Source organism: Pseudonaja textilis, chromosome 3 (assembly GCF_049901715.1).
Source record: "Pseudonaja textilis isolate UNSWEBS1 chromosome 3, rPseTex1.2, whole genome shotgun sequence".
NCBI classification, from domain to species: Eukaryota; Metazoa; Chordata; class Lepidosauria; order Squamata; family Elapidae; genus Pseudonaja; species Pseudonaja textilis.
In genome coordinates this window covers 8,566,076-8,580,585 of record NC_141992.1, presented here as the reverse complement: position 1 = coordinate 8,580,585, position 14,510 = coordinate 8,566,076, and the positions used below count along the sequence as shown (strand labels likewise).

The window sequence follows — 14,510 nt, the reverse complement described above, 5'->3', positions numbered from 1 at the left end:
CCAGGTCCAGTTTCTGACATCTCCAATTAAAAGTTGCTAGAGATGTCGGTCCAATGTAGACACAGCCCATGCAATGTATGAAGTGTTGTGGTCTATGTGTGCAGTTTTAATTCTTCCCTGGATCAGCGTTTCTCAGACTTGGCAACTTTTAAGATAGGTGGACTTCAACTCCCAGAATTCCTCAGCTGGCTATGTGACTTTAAGATAGGTGGCTAGCTGGGGAATTCTGGGAGTTGAAGTCCTTGCACCTTCTTCAAACCAATGGTCCAGTAGTGGGATTCAAAAATTTTTACTACTAGTTCTGTGGGCGTGGCTAGGTGGGGGTGGCTAGATGGGCATAGCCAGGTGGACATGTGAATGGGTGAGTGTGGCTATGTGGTCATGTGACTGGGGGGGGTCAAAAGTCTTTTTTTCTTTCTTTCGCAATACCTCCTGTGCCCTGTTTTTTGGCCTGCTGGGCCTCAGGGAAGCCTCCCAGGCGTGGAAAAAAGCCTTTTGAAGCCTTTTGAGCTAAGTACAACAGTGAGGGGATCAGCTGTGCTGCACGATTTAGATTAGCTAGAAAGCAAGAAATTCAATGGTTTTCCGCTTTCTTGCTCATCTAAATTGTGCGGCACAGCTGATTGTCATCCAGTTGATAGTCAGAAATACCAGTTCAGCCAAACCGGTAGCATTTCTTTTACTACCGGTTCAGGTGAACCGGGCCGAACCGATAGCATTTCACCTCTGCAATGGTCCTCTCTATCAGAATGTGGACCAATGGTTTGAAAGAGGGATAAAGGAGGCCATCTGTGTTAAACCTGAACAACCCCCTCTCAACAGAGAGGGAGGGATAAGACACCACATATTTCCTTATTTCCTGTTTATAACACAGTCCTTTTAGCAGTTCCAAGAATGTTCCACACCCATTTGCTGTCTAATTCAGGTGATTCTGAGGGCATAACCCTCAAGTGACCTTAGTGGCTCTCAGAGAGAGTGTAAATGACCAGATGACTGCCAAGAAATACAATCCCTTCATCCCCCCACCTACCATTCTGCCAGAACTGATGAAGCTTCTTAGATGAGAAGCAAAATGTCTTCAAGGGGAAAAAAAGAAAGTCCAGTTGCCTTTTGAGAAAGTACCTTTGACACATTTCAACTAACACATATTTCTTTTAAATGAAAATGCAATACATTATGAGTACGTGAAGACACCTTCTCAATTGATGGGAGCTAAAATTGGCACTTCGTCTACCGCCCTGTTTTGTTCGCCTAGAACCCCCCATCAATTTTAATTGTCCTAAGTGAAGAATAGTTAGAGAACAAGTGAGGAACGTAAGGATTGGGCTGTTCCAAATCCTGTTTTCTACGACACTTAGAAGAATTCTCAGATACAGATAATTTTAATTAACACCTTGTCCATTAATAGAAACCACAAAGTTGAGATTGTTCAGGGTATATGGGGGGGTGGGGTTTGAAGGGGAGTGAGAATTAGTCCACGGATAATAACAAAGTTGATGCCTCAAAATATCCAGAGGCAATGCAATTTCATTGTTATACAGAAGAAAAGAGTCAAATATGTATTTTCCAAATGTTCTCTTCATAGTCCCAATGGAGTGAAAATAGGGCGTGGGTGGGGGAGGAGAGAGAAAGGAGGAAATCATTCATTCATTCATAACAAAACCTAGAAATCCACTAATGAGGAATTGTCTGAGCGGATGCCAGCAAGCCTGAAGCACCAAGTAGAGGATAGTGATCTCATGGAGGCGTGCTCTTGAAACTGGAAGGCATCTCCCATTCCTTGGCTGCCCTCAGCACCCGGCTGAACGTTTGGCATTACGGTTGTGGATGGATGCTTCCCACCTGTCCAGTTCGCCGGATCCTCATCACTTACGCAGGCCTAGGAAGAAGGGTGAACACAAAGAGTTTAGAGAAGATGGAGAGGACCCCAGAGTGAGAGACAAGACAGCCACCTGCACGCTTTGCCACTGTTCAAGAAACGTTAAGGCAACGTCATAATCTCCTGGAAGTACTTAACATGTGCCAATGACGTGTAAAGATATGGGAAGATAGTTTTGGGAGGCAGGATGAAGAACTGCAGAGATGGTATTCAGCAGGTTCTGACCAGTTCCGGAGAACCGGTAGCGGAAATTTTGAATAGTTTGGAGAACCGGCAAATACCACCCCTGACTGTCCCTGCCAACCCCATCTCTTCTCTGCCTCCCGAGTCTCAGCTGATCAGCTGGCTCTTCTTTGGTTGCCCTGCACAGGAGAACGGAGCTGGAAAGCAGGTTAGTGGGGTGGGGAAGATATGGGATTTTGCCATAACCTTCCCCCAGGGGTGGGGAGGGAATGGAGATTTTACAGTATCCTTCCTCTGCCGTGCCCACCAAGCCACACCCACAGAACCGGCAGGAAAAAAAAAACTGGACCCCACTACTGCAAGGCACATATCAAACAAGTGGCAGCTAAACCCGCCGAAGGAAAGAGACCACGGCAAATGTCTCAGAAGGGACCCTCCCTAGTGTCTTGGACTGTCAAGATGACTAAGGGGAGGGGGAGAAATGCACTTTCAGACTTGCAAGGCTCCCGCCAGTCTCGTGAGGCAGCCCAGATAAAAAGCGTTTGAAATCCAGAAGTACTAAGTCTAAATTTATTGTAACGTCACCTTAACAGAATCTTGCAGATTCTAAAAAAAAAAAAAAAAATCTCTCTAACAGAATAACAGAGTTGGGAGGGATTTTCGAGGTCTTCTTGTCCAACCCCCCTGCTCAAATGCGGGGAACCCCATATCATTCTAAACAAATGGCTGTCCAGTCTCTTCTTGAAAACCTCCAGTGAAGGAGCACCCACAACTTCTGGAGACGAGCCATTCCCACTGGTTAATTGTTCTCACTTTGGGGAAATTTCTCCTTAGTTCTAGGCTGGTCCTCACCTTGATTGGTTTTCATCCACGGCTTCTTTTCCTTCCATCTGGTGCTTTGGAGAATAGGTTGCCCACTTCCCCCCACAATCTTCTTTGTGGCAGCCCCTGAGATATTGAAATGCCAGCAAGCCTGAAGCACCAAGTAGAGGATAGTGATTCCATGGAGGCATGCTCTTTAAAGTGGAAGTAGAACAATCAGTGGAACAACTTTCCTCCAGAATTTGTGAATGCTCCAACACTGGAAGCTTCAAAGAAGAGATTGGACAAACATTTGTCTAAAATGATATAGGGTTTCCTGCCTAAATAGGGAGTTGGACTAGAAGACCTCCAAGGTCCCTTCCAACTATAATTCTGTTCTGTTCCTATTCCTATTATTTCTTATTCTATTCTACTCTCTTCTGTTCTATTTTCTACTCTGCAATTTGTCAGTTCAAATCTCACCAGGCTCAAGGTTGACTCAGCCTTCCACTCTTCCAAGGTCAGTAAAATGAGGACCCAGATTATTGGGGGCAATACGCTGACTCTGTAAACTGCTTAGAGAGGGCTGTAAAGCACTGTAAAGTGGTATATAAGCAGTGCTACTGCTATTAGTATTAGATTCTATTTGATTCTATTCTAATTTCTGCTGAGTTTTGCAACCATGAAGTCACTTCTTTATGAAAATCCAAAGATCCATCCAGGATAAGTGATGTTATCTCTCTCTCTCTCTCTCTCTCTCCCCCCCTCTCTCTCCTTCCACTCTCTTCATTTTGCAGCACCCCCTAAGAGACTGTCAGACATGCTAGAAAGTATTGTGCTATACTAAAGTAATCATAATAATACGTGCAAGGGAATTATTCACCGGAAACCTGCAAGCATTAGAGGAGAGAAAATATGCTCACAACAATGGCTGCCGGTCAGTTTGCCGAGTGAAGAATCCCTGCGGTTTTCCAGGGCAGGTTTTGCGATCGGCAGCCCATCTGCTAAATGCTGCACTCTGTGTTCCCCACAGAAGGAAATCACTCAATGTCAAACCCACCGCTCCTTATAATGCTCGACTCTCTTGGTTGCGTCAGTGAGCGATGCCTACATGCCAGCCACCGTGCCTCGAGAAGGCATTTTTATAGAGTTCTTTTTACCACCTTGCTCGGGGCTTATATGTTTCTAGGATGTAAGCATTACTCTGGGTGACAGGGATTATTAATCACCAATATTTGTATGCTATCTTGCTTACAAAATGATTGGCCATCTTCCTTTCCCCTCTCCCCCTGGATCCTTAAGCCCATCTTTTCTTTCTGCTTTGGCCCTGAGCTTCTTTCCTCTGGATTAGTAAATCAAGCAGCTTTGCCATTGCTCCCACAGAGGCAGTCATGTATCCCCACTTTGCAAAAACCCACCACATTTTTAAAAAATCAATATTTAATCTCTGGCTGTATCCATCCAAATGAGGAGCAATTTGGAAGGTATTCAATCCTGAAATTCAAAGAGTATTTATCTCCTGTTTCCCCTCTCTAGGGAAGAGATGTCAAACTCAAGGCCTGCGAGCCGAATCCGGCCCATGTAGTGCTTAGATTTGGTCCACAAGGCCACCCTGGAAACAGCAAAGGACCAGCCCGAGGTGCCTCTGCCAGTGAAAATGGAGCTCAGGACTCCAGGCTGTTCCCCAGCCTGAGATACCTCATGTGCATTTAAAGACCTGAGCATTCAATTAACAAATGCTTTGGGGAAAGCAGGGAGTGATCACGTTCATTTAACATGATTCAATCAAATGAACCACCAGATTACAAATGTAATTGGCAGGCTCTATTACATTTGTAAATGGAGGATTACCTGTATAATGAGAGTGAGTGAGTGTCTCAGGGAAGTCCTGCCTTAGCACCACACAAGTCCCATGTCACGCCCACCCTGGCCATGCCCACCCAGTCACATGACCACCAGCCATGCCTACTTAGCTGGTCATTAGAGCAGAGAACCAGTTGTTACATTATTTGAATCCCACCACTGCTTGGGAAGGCTGTGCGTGGCCTACCTGAGCTCCGTTTCCAGCTGCCACAACCTCCTGCAACCCTCGAACAGTGAAAACGTGCACGGCCCTTCCGAGCTCTGTTTCCGCTAGCAGGGTGCTCGGGCTGCTACAGGTGCCCTGACACAAATGATGTTGAGCTGGACATGCCCCCCTGGCCACACCTCCCCCCAAGGTCAAACACAATCCTGATGTGGCCTTCAATGAAATTGTTTGACACCCCTACTCTAGGGTAAACCAATGTTTGAGCAAGCAGAGGCCTCTTGATCTTCTGAATGGGTCCTATGACTTTACCAGATATGACCCAGCTTAAAATTCGGGGTCTATAGGTAAATTACTTCTATTCCCATTCCCTAAAGGAAGGAATTTAATGTTTAGTTTGAATTTAATATATTTATGTTTGAATGTACCATATAAATACACTTTTAGGACTGCGAGCCGCCCAACATTACCTTGATTTCTTGGCCTACCTGATCTCCAGCTCCTTTTCTCCATCGCATTTCTCACCGTCGTGTGCAGGGAAATAAAAGTTTGTGAGACTAAAGAAAAAAGTTCAATCAATCAATTCCAACTTCGCGTTATCTTTTTTTTTTTTTTTTTCCGGGAGAAGTTGGATTTGATCGATGGAACTTTTTTTTTTAGTCCCACAAACTTTTATTTCCCTGCACACGATGGCGAGAAATGTGCCAGAGAAATGCAACAGAGCTGGAAATCGGGTAGGCAAAGAAATGCTTGGGGGAAGTGACGACATCTGGGCACCAGGTGCTAAAATCAGCCCATCTTTCTCTAACAGCTGCCCAGGCCCATCAGAGGGAAGGCCGGCATCTACCGGAACTTAAACACAGCAGCATTCCAGCTCAATCTGGAAAGGGGCAGATGGCATGGGCACTGCAGGCAGGATATGCCCGCTCACTTCAGCACTCTTCCTGACCCTCTGGTGCTCCACTGGGGCTTTGGCCAGGGTTGCTGCCTGAGACAGTTTTCTCCTGAGTGACGAGATCAAAGGTTTCCGTCACTCCTCTCTTGGACTTTTTGGGGAGGGCTGTTTCCCCTCTGTCTGGAAGGAAATTTAATGAAAACCAAACGTGTTCCAGAAAAACACAGCTTTCCCGCAACGCGCCTAACCAATTTGCAGAACTCGACAAAAAAATTCGGTACTGGTTCTGCTGAACCGATGTGAACTAGCTGAATCCCCCCACTGCTTAGGTCTCCCCAACCGATGGCCAACTGCAGAGACTTTGAGGAAACCTGCAGGCATGACCCATGGCTTCCCTCCTGCCAATAGGAGGAGGCGAGGTGTATGGTGGGATTCAGCTGGTTGACATCGGTTCAGCAGAACCAGTACCGACTTTTTTGTCGAGTTCTGCAAATCAGTTAGGCGCTTTGCGGGAAAGCTGTGTTTTTCCGGAACACGTCTTCCTACCCAAGTTTCTTATGAAGCAGGGAGCTTCAGATCCATACAGCATCAGGATGTTTTTCCAAGGGTTACTATTGGTTTCTGTTTTAAAAAACGATCTTCTCAGATCCAGCACTTAGGAAGGAGTGCTGTTTTTGTAACCAGAGTCTGCAACTACTATCCAAGAACCTTTCTAGTACCTTCCTTCCTTTCTCCCTCCCCCACTTCCTTCCCTGCCTTCCCTTCCTTTTTTCCTCTTTCCTTCCTTTTTCCCCTTTCAATATCAATTCAATGTGTGGAGTGTGAGGGATGTGTGTTTGTGTTTATTTTCATAGTCATAAATTGTACATTGAAGATAGTATTTAATGTCGTTACATGGTTGTACGATGTGCAATGACAATAAAGTAAGCCAAACTAAACTTTCCTTCCTTCCTCCCTCCCCTCCCTCCTCCGCTCTCCCTCCTTTCTCCTTTCCTTTCCTTTTCTCCCTTTCCCCTTCTTTTCCTTTTCATTCTTTTTTCTTTCTTTCTTTCTCCAAAGCCTACATCACTTGAGCTCTGTCAAATTAGCTCAGCCTGTTCCTTCTTTCTCGCATTAAGCGCAGTGCCTGGAGAATGCAACAGGAATGCCGTTCAATTGCCAAAAGGCTGGCAGGCTGGCTTTGCATTCCATCCAGCTAATTCCAAAGGGCGCAGCTGGGTTACAGCAATATCCCACATTTTCCCTCGTTTATTTATTAATCAAATTTGTTTGCCACCCACCTCGCCACAAGGCATCTCTTCCCCACATGCTATATTCTAAAATTCGCCCAAGTGCATTTGCAGAAGCAGAAGCTACCCCAGCAGCATTAATAGGGTCCCTGAAAATTGGGGTGCTGTTTTGCAAAGTGAGCAAACAACGGGATGAATTGTACTTTTGCCTCCTTTTTTTTCTTTGTTTCAGTATTCTAGACATATTTTTATTTATTAGATTTGTATCCTGCCTTTATTACTTTATAAGTAATATTCTTCCTCCTGTTTTCCCCACAACAACCCTGTGAGGTAGGTTGGGCTGGGAATGAATGACTGTCCCCAAAATCACCCAGTTAACTTTCATAGCTAAGGTGGGAACTAGAACTCACTTTCTCCTGGTGATTGGTGCAAAGTCACCCGGCCAGCTCTCATATCTAAGGCAGCCCTGGTACTCACCGTCTCCGGGTTTTTAGACCAGCACATTCACCACTACTTTATCTTCTATACATTATGCATCTCAGTAACCACATTCTTGCCCTGCATCCCAAGCTATAGCCATAATTTGCTGTTTTTGTAAAATTTCTTTATTAACCATCATTTCAGCAGTTTATAAGTGAGAGAATCTATGGAACCTGCTAAATGTTTCCTTTAACCAGTTTTATGTTAGTAAGGCAAAATAAAAATGAATCTGCAAGCTTTTTCTCAAGTGCAACACCGAATGAATGGTTAGAATCATAGACTGGGAAGAATCGAATCCAATCCCTTGGTTTGTGCAGGATTTTCATAGTCAGAAAAAATGGCAAATCCGATGAAATTAGTTGGGGAATCTTTGTGAGCATAAGATTCAGAGGTGGCCTCAGGTGGAAGACAAGATGGCGGCTACAAGGGTCAGTCCAAGCTCTTCCTATTTAAAAATGTGTGTGTGTGTGTGTGTGTGTGTGTGTGAGAGAGAGAGGGGGGGGGAGGGAGAGGGAGAGAGAGGGGGAGGGAGAGAGATAGGTGATAGATAGGCAGGTATGCAGGTTGGTAGATACATGATAGATAGATAGATAGATAGATAGATAGATAGATAGATAGATAGATAGATAGATAGGTGATAGATAGGCAGGTAGGTAGTTAGGTAGATGGGTAGATAGATACATGATAGCTAGATAGGAGGCAGATAGCTAGCTAGCTAGCTAGCTAGCTAGATAGATAGATAAGTAGATAGATAGATAGATAGATAGATAGATAGATAGATAGATAGATAGATAGATAGATAGATAGATAGATATAAGCAGGCAGACAGGCAGGCAGGCAGATAGGAGATAGGCATATAGGTGATAGATTGATATAGATAAGTAGACAGACAGACAGACAAACAGACACAGATACATAGACAGACAGACAGATTTAGAAAAACAGACAGCTACCAAGTTCTACCCATTTTCTGTGGGCAGTGTATCTTTGTGGAACTTGGATTGTGTACCCTTGTGGAAGCCATTTTGGCTTTTTTTTTTAAAAAAAATCACATCTTGCAGTTACCCTTAATAAAATTCTTTGATTATTTCAAGAATCACAAAGGAAAGAGCCTTGGAGCCTCGCTACAGCATACTTACAGGTACGTCTGCTTGAACAAAAGATTGGAAGGCTTTTCATTAACATGGTAGAGAGGGAATGGGTCAAATCCACCAATGAAATCAACTGAAAGAAAAAAGAATCCACAACACAAGCAATAACAATGGCACAACTGAAACACAATGAAAGGAAGGGGAGGAGGAGAGCCCGTAAGAGGATGCAAAGAAGCAGGCGTAAAACACAAAAGAAAAGGCAAACAGAGGTGCAAAATAAAAGGGCATGAACTCATCCAAGCAGGCAACAGCCCCGTTGATTTCTACAGGAGAATTAAACGCAGACTTAATTGTTCCATGTTTTTTATCATTTGGACATGATAGCGCTAGGAAATTCCCCAAATTGTATGCAAACAAGCAATGCCTGATTCTATAAAATGAAAACCTGCAGATATAGACTTTAGCCATAGGATGCTACTCAAGCCGTTTAATTAATAGAATAACAGATAATAATTAACAGAGTTGGAAGATTAGGGACCATGGGACCTTGGAGGCCTTCTAGTCCAACCCCCTTCTCAAGCAGGAAAAGCTATCCTATTTCAGACAAACAGTTATTCTGCAACCATCATAAATATGATCCAGTCGCTGAGTGTCCAAATTTTGATCGTGTGATCCTGGCAATGTTGCAACGGTTGTAAGTGTAAAAAACGTTCATAAATCACTTTTTTCAGAATAACAGAGTTGCATTACAGATTAACAGAGTTGAAAGGGACCTTGTAGGTCATCTAGTTCAACCTCCTACCCAAGCAGGAGACCCTACATTGTTTCTGAAGGATGGCAGTCCAGTCTCTTCTTGAAAGCTTCTAGTGATGAAGCTCCCACAACTTCTGAAGTATCTTCTGTTCCATTGATTGATTGCTCTCACTGTCAGAAAATTTCTCCTTATTTCTAGGTTGAATCTCTCCTTGATCCGTTTCCATCCATTATTCCTTGTCTGGCCTTCTGGGTGCTTTGGAAAATAGCTTGACTCCTTCCTCTCTGTGGCAGCCCCTCAAATATTGGAAGACCGCTATCATGTCTCCTCTGGTCCTTCTCTTCACTAGACTAGCCAGGCCCAGTTCTTGCAACCGTTCGTTGTATGTTTCGGCCTCCAGTCCCCTAATCATTCTGGTTGTTCTTCTCTGCACTTTTTCTAGAGTCTTAACATCTTTTTTTATAGTGTGGTGACCAAAACTGGATGCAGTGCTCTAGATATGGTCTTACTAGGGCTTTATAGAGTGATATTAGTACCTCACTTGATCTTGATTGTATCCCTTTCTTAATGCAATTTAGGATTGCATTGGCCATCACCCACTGTTGGCACATATTTAATTGGTTGTCCATTAAGACACCGAGATCCCTCTTACAGTTACTGCTGTTAAGCCTGGTTTCACCCAGTTCTATGTGTGTACTTTTGGTTTTTCTTGCCTAAGTGTAAGACTTTACTTTCCTCTATGTTGAATTTCATTTTGTTAAATAGGGCCCAGGGTTCAAGTCTGTCAAGATCCATCTAGATCCTGAGATTATCTTCCCTTTGCTCAGGCAGGAGACCCTATACCATTTCAGGCAAAAGTTTATCCAATCTTTTCTTAAACCCTTCCAGTGATTGTGCACTCACAACCTCTGGAGGCAAGCACTGGTTAATTGTTCCCTGTCATGTCCCTGTCAGAGTCTGAATCTGAGGAAGAAGATGAACAGCTGACAGGGAGTGGGAGTGTGGCTCCTTTGGCTGTGGAGGGGGCTGGGGAAGGCAAAGTCCAGCTGGGCAGAACGGGGAAGAGGTAGAACAAGGGGGAGGGAGTTCAGAGGAAGACCCAGGCCCACACTCTCTTCCTCCTAGGGCATGCAGGGAGGAATGGAGATGAGAGCAATGTGGGTTGCATGGCTTATGGGGGAGGAGAGGGCCCTGATCCCCTTCATTAGCTGCAGCTGGGAACACAAGTGTGTATAAAAAGGCAAGCTGTTGGGAGCAAATGTGAATTTATCTTGTATCGTTGTGGCTTATCTGTGTTCCTGGTGTCTTCCCAACTGTGTGAGTTTTGCCGGGCTTTCAAGTTTGAAATTCCTGCTAGAAATTACTTCAGTTTACTTCAGTTTGGTTTGTTTGGATTTTAAGTTACAGTTTGTGTGCCCCTTGTTTTGGACTGAATTTTCTACAGTCAAAGACTGCTCCTGGGAGAGTTTTTCTCCAGCCAGAAGGTAACCTGGATATTGGGGGCAAAGTTGGAGCTAATAAAGGGACTCTTATTGCTTATCTGACTGTATTGCCTTTGTGCCATGCCCCGGGTCATCACACACTGTTGTTAAGTGAATCATTCCAGTTAAGTTAGTAACACAGTTGTTAAGTAAATCTGGCTTCCCCTTGATTTTGCTTGTCAGAAGTTTGCAAAAGGGGATCACATGACCCCGGGACACTGCAACCATCATAAATATGAATCACTTGCAAAGCATCTGACTTTTGATCATGTGACCATGGGGATTATGCTGCAACGATCATAAATGTGAACAACGGTCATAAGTCACTTTTTTTCAGTGCCTAACTTTGAACGGTCACTAAAGGAACCATTGTAAGTCAAGGACTACCTGTACCATTTGTATGAAGTGGTATGGGGTTTTCCTGCCTGAGCAGGGGGTTGGACTAGAAGACCTCCGAGGTTCCTCCCAACTCTGTTATTCTGATCAATCCATGCCAGTTGGCAAGCACCCAAATTTTGATCATGTGACTGTGATGGTCATAAGTGCAAGAACCAGTCGTAACTTTTTTTAGTGCCCTTGTACCTTCAACCATTGACTAAAGAAATGGTTGTAAGTCAAGGGCAATCCATATGATTGAAATTATTATTATTATTATTATTATTATTATTATTATTATTCAAATAAAGTGATGCATTATTGAAGTACTGCTCATTACTATCACAATGATTCTCAATTTTTTCTTCACCAGGGACCCCCCCTTAAATATCTTTTGTGGCCACGGATTCCCCCAAGTGTCAACAGAAAGGGATAGGGGAGCAGTGCAGCAGCTTGCAAACCGAAACTGCATTCCATAGGTAGTTTTCAAAGATAGTAACTAAGTGACTGAAGTTTCTGCCACGCAAAATTCTAACTGGAGACTATGATTGATGACTCTTGGCTATGGAGGTGTCCCATTGGAGAATATGAATTATGATACACACAGAAGGTGGGGGAAAACCAGGGTCAAGGGTGACAATGAATGATGTGTCTCAGCGACGGCTACACCCAGGCAGTGCCAGACATATTAACTCCCAATAAATCCTTTTTAAGATTTGGAATTTGATTCGAGACTCATGATTTAAATGGGGGTAACTGCTGGAATCCTGACACCAAGGCTTAAAACTGAACCAATATTTAAATCCTAACATTTCTTCAGGCCTTCGTGTATCCCCCTGTGATGACCTTAGATTTATGTGGCAATTTTTCTGCAGGGTAATCAGACTCCTAAGATTCTATTACAACAGCCTGTCTTTGATAAAAGAAATTTTGGGTCCTTTGTGGAGTTGATTTTTATGGTCTGACCCATCCTTTGGGGATGATGTCACCTGATCAGAAACCTCTCGGTCTCCCCTGCTTCGTATCCAAGGAACAATTTCGAAGAATTGCAGAGAATAAAAGCACCGCCAATTAGTTCTGGTCAGTGGAAGGCCATGTCCTTCTAGAGTTTGAAATATCAGTGGTTTTTAAGGTATTAATTATTGGGTGACTTGGCCCCTTGCAAGACGAGAGCAGAGGAAGCAGCTTGAAACTAGCTATGGATTTTCTTCATAAATCATCGCCACACCGCTGCTTTCCATTGTAGTTATTGAGAAATACAGATTATTTTTTTCCCCCTCTCCAGCTTTGCTGCCTTCTTCTCTTTCCAATGCTGCTTCCCATCCCATGTCGTCGTCCTTCCAAAATGCCAGCCCCGTGTATTAAACGGACAAGTGAACAAGAGAGAGGATGAGACAGATAAAGAGATGAGAATGGAAGAAAGAGAAAAGCTGCTTAAATGTTCTTCCTGTCTCTATCTCTATTAATTTGGAGAAGGACAACCGATAAATGAGTGATGGTGCTGGGTAAATCTCAAATTGCCTGTTCTGACCCGGCTCCCAAACACGACAAACCCTCTGTAGTTAAATAAATGTTCCCTTTAGTAGGAAAAAAATCTCCCTCTCTCTCACAGCAGGCTAACAAGTCTGTCTGGCAGGCATACTCATCTCCACCCGCTGTCTTTTATCCCCAAAGCTAGGGCAGCTCGCTAGCAACAGTGGCTCTTCTGTCCCAAGGATCGTCCTATAGATTTCCACTGCTCTCCTCTCCTCTGCCTTCTGCGCATCCGTGCATCAGCTACTGGACTGTTGTGGGGCCCACCAGCTGCCAGTGGAGCACCATGGTGGCAGATTCAGATGAGGAGGAGGTTGGGGGAAAGCATGGGCCATTTCTGGAGGTTGGGGAAGGCTCTGATGGATGCTCAGCATTGGACACGGAGATAGAGCCAGGGCCGTCCACCATTTCCCAGCCGGAGATGCAGCTGCCTTTGGAGCTGGGGCCTGTTCCAGATGCATGTATGCACAGAGCAGATAGCAGAGGTGAACAATGGAGGACGGTGAACTTCCGGAAGCAAAACAAATGTGGATGCTGACTGGCCCCTCCCTGGCTGGGGAATAAATAGGAGGAAAGGGGAGTGCTTTGGTTGTCACAGATAATGGTTAGCATTTCTGGAAAGTTTGCTCCTTGTGTGTTTCCTGCGACAAAGACTGCCTAGCCAGAACAGAGATTTGTCTCTTTCTCTGTATGAACTGACTTCATTTGCAGCCTCCCGGCTGGGAGCTCACAGCGTTGAATTGATCATAACAGAGCTGATAAGGGCTATTGCTTCAGTTAACTTCTTGCATGACTCTGGCCTGGACTTTCTGTTGGTGAAGGCAGTTAATTCCAATGTGTAAATAAATAGGGGGGTTTTCTTTGCAGGAAATCTGTTCCTTACTTCTGCAAAGGCCGGGTCAGAACATGGACCCAGCTGTTCCTCCTCTTCTTCATCAGCCTCTCCAGACCTGGGCGCTGTTGACTCCCCATCAGAGGGCTGATGGACGGCTCAGGCTTCACCTCTCTCTCTCTTTCTCTCTCTTTCTCTCCTGCAAGCTCCCCCCTCCAAGCTCTCAGGTTGCCTTGATGCTGGCCCTGACTCCCATGCCTCCTTCTCTTCCCCCTGCTCCTCCTCTGATTTGACTGCTGGAGGGGTCGGTGGCTGACTGGCCACAACATTGCCCTTAGCAGGGATGGGCTGCTAGGGGCTTCACAGGCGTCCAGGAGAGCCCCTAACTAAGATTCTGTGCAGTTCACAAATCCCCAAATCTCACTCCGGGCTGGTCCCACCCCTCCCACCCTGCCCCTCCCAGGAATCCCCACACAGCCCATTTTGGATGCAGGTAAGTTCAAGGTGCATGCAGAGGCTTGGGGAGGGGAAAAAATGGGCCTCCCGGAAGTTTGGGAAGGCCGGAAATGGGCCTGTTTCCAGTTTCCAGAGAGCCTCCGGAGCCCAGGGAGGGCAAAAATGCCACTCCCTCTTTGGTGCAGGAGGCCGACTAGGCCACACCTACCATGGCCACACCCACCCAGCTACCAGGCAGAGAACCCTTTGCTAAAATTTTGGAAGCCCACCCCTGGCCCTTAGGGTCCCATGAGGATACAGGTAATTCTCGACTCACAACCAAATGTCCATTGGCTAAGCAAGACAGTGGTTCAGTGAGTTTTGTTCCACTTTACGGCCTTCCTTGTCACAATCGTTAAGTGAATCGCTGCAGTTGTGAAGTCAGTAACCCAGTTGGGAAACGAATCTGGCTTCCCCCTCGACTTTGCTTGTCAGAGTGTCACAAAAGGGGATCAC

General features: G+C 45.1%; 1 protein-coding gene across 3 annotated transcripts in view; it reads right to left on the bottom strand.

Moving 5' to 3' along the window:
- Positions 1 to 1,369: 1,369 nt before the first annotated feature.
- Positions 1,370 to 14,510, bottom strand: part of NKAIN4 (sodium/potassium transporting ATPase interacting 4) — a 354,886-nt gene continuing 341,745 nt past the window's right edge. For 2 of the 3 annotated variants that reach the window (XM_087928898.1, XM_087928897.1), the window contains 2 exons: positions 8,633 to 8,717; positions 1,370 to 1,879 (listed from right to left, as the gene is read on the bottom strand). In XM_087928898.1, the coding sequence (XP_087785024.1) occupies positions 1,870 to 1,879; positions 8,633 to 8,717 (95 nt within the window). In that variant the 3' untranslated portion in view covers positions 1,370 to 1,869. The remainder of the gene's footprint in view (positions 1,880 to 8,632; positions 8,718 to 14,510) is intronic. The other variant, XM_087928899.1, reaches the window with a different exon arrangement.